We start from the raw sequence: 8356 nt of genomic DNA, 5'->3' as shown, positions 1-8356 counted from the left end.
TCCAGGTGGAAAGGAAGAAAGATGTATAAGGGAGACTATTAAAAGGCCAGAGCAGAATTTTGGATGTCCAGGTTCTAAGAGTGATCACTCTAATTTGTGTTCCCAGAATTTGTGGTCTAAACCCAAACTGACAGATCAGGGCAGCTAAGCTCTGGGGAAATCCCATAATCTCTACCTTTTGAGAAACCTACAGCTTGTCATTAGATCTGTTTCCTGGTAACCGTCATATGGGGCTGGGCTCCCTATGATTCTTAAGGAGCTCAGACAAGTCATACTTATGCTGATTCTGCGGTTGCTTCACCTGAACTTCCCAGAAGCAAAGTTCTGGCAGGAGGAACTGGATTTCTTCCATGCTGCATATTTGCCACACCCCATAAAAGAGGTTGGAGCCTCTGGTACTCACCTAGATAAAGGACTCAGACTGGGTCAGAACCCATCACTGCACCTGGAAGCTGCCCAAGCTGGGATTTGATCTTCTGAACTTTCCATAAGGACTCTTTCTTGCCAGGTATAGCCCAAACCTACAAAACCCTCTGACTGTGGAGTCTTCTGCAATTTAGGGCTCAATGAATGGACACAATCCATCTTGCTGTGAGTGATCTGTGAGTGCTCTGTGAGTGACCCTGTCTTTCACTTCTGAGTTGCTGAAATTCTGGCTGAACTGCCCAACATGAAGACCCTCTTGACTTAGGCAGAAAGAGATGACAGTGAAGGGGAAGGGTCTCAGGGGAAAGGATATACAAGGAATTGGAGACTGAGAGAATGTTCAAGTTCAAATGTTACTTATGGCCTTGAAACATGTAGGGAAATAATGTTATTAGGATTTCTGTGAGAGGAGAATTATGCCTGCTCTTCCATCTCCAGTGCCTTAAGATTTTGTTCCAGCAAGTAGCTTAGTTTTTCTGACAAGAGCATCATGTCTGGTTATGCATTTTTGGCTCTCTGTCCTGAATGAAACACTGAGAAACCAGGGTCTTAGAAAGTCTTGGAAATGTTCCTGAGGTTTATCTTCTTCCTTCTATCTTCTCTCTCAGGCACCAGAACAAGTTCATGATGGAAAACAATGAAAAAAATCATTACATATGGGTGTGATGTTGAGACGTGACACTAAAGAACTGGGCTATTTGTATCTTCAGCTATGTCCTCTAAATACCCACATTCTCCATGTACTGCCTCAGGTATGGGTCTTAGCAAACAATAAGGTGCTCATATGCCATTAGGACTTCATTTTCTGAAAGATGGAGATGACTGCCAGCATCAGGCCGATCACAGAGCAAGCACAAGAGCAGTTGGGTCTCAGTACATGTGAACTGTGGAACTGCTTTTCACTCATCTTGCTGGTTTGTCCTTTCGATCAGTAATAACCCTGGGTAGACTTTGATTCCCATAGATTTACTACAAATAAAGTCTGGGTTGATGAGTTACCAAAAAATAAAAAAGAAAGCTGCCAGTTTTGGGATATAAGACCCTGGTTTTCACTGCAGAACGAGTCTGGATTTAGGCAGTCATCTTTCTCCTATTCCTGAAACTTAAGCTTCACGTTTATTTGTTTTCATTCAAGCAGGAAAAGAAAATCCTGACCTTGGGCAGGTTTCTGATGTGGACCAGCAGGTGTGGATCTTTCGCGATCAGGCCCTTGTGACAGTTCCACGAAGCCACACTGTAACTCCAGGTCAGTGGTCATCTGTTACTGCTTTGCTTCTAACACTGTACAGACTTTGTTAAAGTACCCTATTGTGCAGCAGGATGGCCATGGTTAATAGTAGTTAGAAGAGAACTTCTGGGTTGTTTGACCACAGGTGAATGTTAAATATATGGCCTGAAGCATATACTGATTACCCTAGTTTCATCATTGTCATTTGGCATGTACATATATTAAATCAATACTCTGTACCCCCAAAATATGTCTAATTATGTAACAAAACTAAGTTTAACTTTCAATGGGAGCCACCAGGAAGAGGCAGAATTTTACACCTGCTGCGAAGAGAAATCAGGGAGAGGGTTGTTCCAGACAAAGGTAAGGCAGTCACTGTAGGTGGAAGAGCTTTCTCAGGCATGAGGAACTTGTACCAAGGATCTAAAGCAGCTAATCTGTACTTTGGAAGAGATATATGTGTGTTCTATATGATATCAAGGCATCCTAAAAGAATCAAATGAGTGAATAACACAGATTGGGAAACTTCAACATCCCATTAGGCAAACTTTGCTAATGGTCCAAGAACTCTCCATTGGCTCAGAGGAGTCTCTTAGGGTAGGACAACTGCCATTGAGTGTTCAAGCATACGTGTGAGAATCTGGATTGGTGCCTGCCCCAGTAGCTAGAGCAGTGCTTCCCTATCAGGGTGGATGGGTAGATTGGTGGAGGACCGCTTGGCTGGTCTAGGTAGCAGAGATTACATCCTCTAAGTGTCTTCTGGTCTCACCCGGCACATGCTACTCTGCTAAATCAGAACTATTAGAACGTTTTGTCTTCCTGGCTTCAAAAGGAAACTGTTTATCTTCTTATTTTTATAGTCACTGTGACTGTCCTCCCATGCAAGTACCCAGAGTCTCTTGAGCAGGGCAAAGGGACTCCCATTTATTTGGGAATTCAAAATCCAGATAAATGCCTGTTTTGTAAGGAAGTTAATGGACACCCCACTTTGCTCCTGAAGGTCAGTAACCCAGAAAAATAACATTAAAAAACTGTTTCTTTTCTTATACTTTTTATCTTTAAGTTAGCATATAAAGCAGTAGGTTTCATGTGGCATTTTTTAACAAAGCATGTTGTGGTAGATTCTCAACACTCCAGCTCCTTCCTTTACCCTCACATCTGACTCTCCACCCATCTCCTCTCTACTTCACACCACACTGCCATTTTTCCTTTCCCTACTTAGTTGTCACCCTTTTCATTTCCTCCTCTCTCAGATTCCTTTCCAGCCCATGTATCTTTACATGGTTTATTTGGCAGGAGATCAAATGTTAGAATTAACAAAGAAGCTTTTCTTTCTAGCATGTTTATTTCTAGCTCCTTTTAAAATGTGAGCATGTCTTGTAGAAGACAGACTTAGTTAAATTAATTGATGTGGGAAGACCAAGCCCACTATGAACAGTACCACTCCCCAGGCAGGGAGTCCTAAACTGTAGAAGATTGGAGAACAAGCAAATAAATAGGCATGTCTTTAGATGGGGTGTGACTAGCTAGATGCCTCAGGTTCCTTGACTTCAGAATGATTGACTGAAGCTTAGCATTGTAAGACAATTGACCTTTTCCTCCCCTAAAGTAAAATTAAAAATATAGACATGTAAAACACTTTATCTTGACTTCCCTAGTTGAGAACTTTTGTCTTTGTTAAATGTTAAGGTATCTGCGGTCATGGTGGACATTCACATGACCTCTCCCTAATTCTCCTGTATTTCTCATTTCAGAATTCCTATTCACCAGTCAGTGGAAGTCTTAGGCTTCCCTTGAGTATTTTACAGTATCTTATGTAATGACCACACTTTCTGTCCTTCCATTATTTAATTACTTACTTTCCTTTCATTCTAGGAAAAATTCTTGGTACAATATCCCTGTTTATAAATTATGCTCTTTCTCTTGTTTTGCCTGCTCTATGTCCCTTCCTTAACCTTTTCTGAAATGTTAATCTTTGCTGTTCCAACTCTTAACCTCTCAATATAAGTGTGTGTGTGTATATATTCATACATAGAAATGTATATAAATAAATATAATTTTGTTTGTATATAAGGATATGTTTTATAAACATATATATACATATATACATATATATATATTCTTGCTCCATAAACTTCACTGTAATTAGCTCAATTACACTCAATCCAATTCAACTCAACAAATATGCAAGAAGTTAATTGTACCATATGAGTACATGGGCTATCTTTGAACAGAATGGCAAAGAGCTCTGACCTTGTATAACCTGGATTCTAGATAGAGAGACATGCAAATGATAAACATAGTAGTACATTTGTGATATGGCAAAGGGTATCACATGTCATAGGAAAAATAAAGCAAAACAACACAAAACAAGTTCAGTAAAAAGCCGATCCAATCAGGGCCAAGCCTGGGAGCAGCAGAAGCAACATGGAGTCAGGCAGTAAAATGTGTGGTAGGTGTCATTATACAGGAAGAGCTCTAGGAGAGAGCAGGAGCAGGGAATTTAGTCAGCAGCAGAGGGTGAGTTCAGGGACCAGTGAAGGTATGTGGCACTGAACTGAGACCAGAAAAAGACTTGCAGAGGACTGCCAGGACTTGGCCACTCCATCCAAGTGAAAGGAGAAACCTGGGATGCTTTGAATGGAGTGACCCAAAGCAACTTGGGTCTGAAATGGATTGTCTGACATTAGGTTGATCAGACATTGCAGAGGGCAAGGGTGAAAGTCCTCTGGGGGCTCTATGGTAAACTGGGTGTGGTTTGATGGTTCTGGGATGATAATGGAATTGGCGAGAGTAGACTCTGAAAATAGTTTTTATGTGTCTGCAAAAAGATTTATGGACAGAGTAAATGTGATTACATTCCAAATTCTGTCCTGTCTTTGCTAAATCACTCTTCTGTAGGACTTTTTTCCCCAGAAATCGGCCATTGATAATGTATGGGCTTTGGGGAGAACTTAATGAAACAGTGTTAGGGGTGAAAAGGTTGCTTACATGGTGTGAATTGAAAGAGAAAAATCAGACAGCAGATTTTGGCAGCCATCAAGAGGGGTTTCTGTAAAGCAAGAACTGACAGGGGGCTTGGGTCATTAAAATACACTTATGTGACACATGACAACATTTTGATTATCCTAAGACCATGTCATCCAGTGACATTGTCACTGCCTTAAGTTGTGCGAGCACATATACAATGTTGACACAATGGATAATCACCAATGTTCTCTTAGCATTTGTCTGTCATTTAGTGCCAAGCCTATGGCCCTTATTTAAGATGAAAGCAAATATACAGATAAGAATGACCTAGCAGAAAAAGCAAAATGGGCGGTGCCTATGAGAGCAGGAAGGATGGCTAGAGAAAATCCTTGGTTATGTGAGCGAAGGGGAGCCATTATCTAGTCCTCAGGTAGGAAGCAGAGGTATAGCTGACTTGTGCCCAGCCAGTGGGTAGTTTGGACAGTCGGTGGGTAGTTTGGACAGTCGGTGGGTAGTTTGGACAGTCGGTGGGTAGTTTTGAAAAGTTCTGGTTCAGTCATTTCAGCTTTCTCAGGGACCTGGAACCTGAAAGTGAAGATGATTAAAGAAGTGGGGGAGATAAGAAGGTAGATTTTCATTTTTTTGAACAGTCAGCAAATCTCTGCTGAGCAGAATGTCAGGTCAGTAATGAGCAAGTTTAGAAGGTGTTAGTAGTGAAGGGGAAAACCAGAAAAGAGATAATTATAATCGGGGAGACTTGAAGCCTGCCTTCTTTCCTTCCTTCCCTCCTCTCTCTCTCCTTCCGTCTCTCCTTCCTTCCTTCTTTCCTTCCCTCCTTTTTCTCTTCCTTCGTTCCTTCCTTTCCTTTCTATTTCTTTTCTTTCTTTTTCCTTTATTTTTTGGCGGGAAGAGAGTTAGTGTAGACTGAACCCAGGGCCTTGCACTTGCTAGGCATTTTCTACCACTGAGATAAATACCTCACCCCTGAAATGTCTCTTTCTTATCCTGTTGTAAGAGAGGCTTGCTTGAACTTGAGAATATTTAATGGCTGTGTAAAAATAACTTTGCCTGTCAGAAATAGTGTCTGTTTTTGCTCATGAATATTCTCTCTCACATGTAGGAAGAGAAGATTTTGAATTTGTACCACCATCCTGAGCCAATGAAGCCATTCCTGTTTTACCACACCCTGACAGGTGCAACGTCCACCTTTGAATCAGTGGTTTTCCCTGGCAGCTTTATTGCCTCCTCCAAGATTGGCAAACCCATCTTCCTCACATCAAAAAAGGGAGAACATTACAACATTCACTTCAGTTTAGATATAATTTAGATATAAAGTCTTGAACTCAGAGTGGAGGTGGAGGGTTGGTTAGAACTCTTATAACTTCAAACCTCTAATATGCTATCATTTCTTTGATGTGTGGTGGTTTCATACTGAGAAGTGAGCAAGACCAACATTATCTCATTTCATAGATGAAGAAGCAACAAAACAGAATGTGTACTCCAAAGTAGGTTGGATGGGAGTGGTATAAGGCTGTCCTCTAAGGCTGAAGTGGTCCAACCCATAAGGCATCATGCCTTTCTCAGGTGCTATTATAGGGTGCTGTGACACAATATATAAAAACTAGAATGCCCCATGTGTGAGTGGCAACATCCTCACTTCCAGTCATTGGCCTGATTCATACCAGGTTTTCACACACTTGTAATACCAATTCCTTGCATTTGGATAGCAGGAGCCTCACAATGACATTTGCTGCCAACAGCTGATAGCTTTGATCCTTCAGCAACTGACTGCTACGTGGATCTGAAGACGCCAGAAAAGGAATTGGAATCCTAAGTGAACAAACAGTTTTTAAAATGTCTAGAACTATTTAAACTATGTTAGAATACAGTGGTTTATCCTTGAAAGGTAAGGATACTGCCTGGTAAATCAAAAACAGTTAGGTCAATAAACTCAGCTTGAACAATTCTTTCCTGGAAACAATGTGTGCGAGTAATGATTAAAACATTACCTTTTATTATTCTAGACTTCCATAAATGTTTTAATGTTCTTTCAATTATAAGGTGCATCTGTGGTTAAAAGCACTACTATCATGCCCCAGTCCTGTCTCTATAAGTCACTTTCTCTTGCTCAGTTCTTTTTCCCCTGCATCTTGCTTCCACACACCCAGGTAGATGTGAGCATAAGCACTGAGTCAAGCAGAGTTGGACCCACTGACAGTGACCCCAGGATGATCTTTTTGCCTGGTTTTAGAATTTGGATAGTTTATTTTATTATTTGTGTGTGTGTGTGTGTGTGTGTGTGTGTGTGTGTGTGTGTGTGTGTGTTTAAGAGAGAGGGAGAGAGAGGGAGAGAGAGAGAAAGCAAGAGAGAATGCAGGAGGCCAGATAAGGGTGCGGAATTCCCTGAGCTCAGAGTTACAGAAGGTTGTGCGCTGACTGACAACGGGTGCTGGGGACCTAACACAGATCTTCTGCAAGAGAAGTGCATGCTCCCAACCATCGATTCATCTCTCCAGTCCACGGATAATTTTTAAGTGGCATCATTTCCACCTGCCTTTTATTTTGTTAATGAGGACAGGAAGAAATATGGATGGAGTCAACAATAAATGCTGAGGACAGCCTTGACATTGAGTACTATAACCAGAAACAATGACATTCTTGATATTTGGACTTTAAATATTTATCTGCTGAAGTTAGGTCCATTATTACATACAGTATAAGAAATCAGCAGATATGATCTTGGGCAAGATTGATGTCCACATGAAATAGTTCACTACAACCATGATGATTAATCCAATTAAAGTTTTGAGCCCTTGAGTGGCCAGACCAAGAGTGGGTTCACATCTCTGGAGAGTCTCTTGGTACCCAACCACAATTACATCCATGCTAGTAGGAAGGCATTGCATTATTGAGGGGTTGGGAGTTCCCTAATATCTGCTTTCTTTACAAGGCTCAGCAATATCTTACAAATACTACACAATATGGTTAGAGCATGGTTGATCATGGACAGTTCCAGAAGTGTTGACAAGGTGAACATGACTGTTGTGGGTGGAAGGCTTAAAAGTCACCAGGTAGGCACAAACTATGTTGGGATATTATGGTATATCTTAGTCACTTCAAGATAGCATGATGTCTTGCCATGTGCATGACAAAATTTTTTCTGTAGGGATACAACACACATGTTTACTTCCCCAAGGAGGGATTTCATGACAGACCAAGGTACAGATAGACCACAGTCCTGCTTGGTGAATCAATGAGTTTTATTGAGTTTATTTACAAGACTATGGGTGAGGGGTTTCTTACAGGAGCAGAAATGACTCAAAGACAGCTACATTACCAAAGTCTACTCTAGCATGAGTGACAATGCACAAAAGCTAGAGAACCTGGAGCATGCTGCACTGTGTGCAGGCAGCTCAACAAATTGCAGAATGTCCTTTCCAGGAGCCTCCATTGCTCTAAACCACTCTCAGGCAGTTCCACTGGGTCCTGGTCTTTCAGCAAGCTGGTCAGGTCTTAGTCATCTTAGTCTTCTCTGCAGCATAGTGCTTTTATTGTTTACTCTGGCAGGAAGGGGCCTAGCGAATCGTCTAAGCTTCAGGGACTTCCTAAAGCTATTTTTCATGGTTTGCTTTCCTGCTTAAGAAGCCTGCCTGAAGAATGGAATATTTCAATCTTTGTAGAAACTGTTATATGACACATGGCGAACTCCAGATCTCTTCATGCTCATCCTTG

The 8356-nt window shown here is 41.3% G+C and overlaps 1 protein-coding gene across 1 annotated transcript; it reads left to right on the top strand.

Annotated features, from left to right (window-relative positions):
* The first annotated feature begins 447 nt into the window (after nt 1-447).
* LOC116900110 (interleukin-36 gamma-like) lies at nt 448-6659 on the top strand. Its single transcript, XM_032901887.1, has 5 exons — nt 448-508; nt 1035-1178; nt 1562-1672; nt 2515-2654; nt 5745-6659. Exons 2-5 carry the CDS (start codon nt 1139-1141, stop codon nt 5949-5951), a joined length of 498 nt encoding a protein of 165 aa, XP_032757778.1. The 5' UTR covers nt 448-508; nt 1035-1138; the 3' UTR covers nt 5952-6659.
* Nucleotides 6660-8356: the final 1697 nt, after the last annotated feature.

This window comes from Rattus rattus, chromosome 5 (genome assembly GCF_011064425.1).
Source record: "Rattus rattus isolate New Zealand chromosome 5, Rrattus_CSIRO_v1, whole genome shotgun sequence".
Classification (NCBI taxonomy): Eukaryota; Metazoa; Chordata; class Mammalia; order Rodentia; family Muridae; genus Rattus; species Rattus rattus.
Note: the sequence above shows the minus strand (reverse complement) of the source record. Positions and strands in the feature narration are given on the sequence as shown.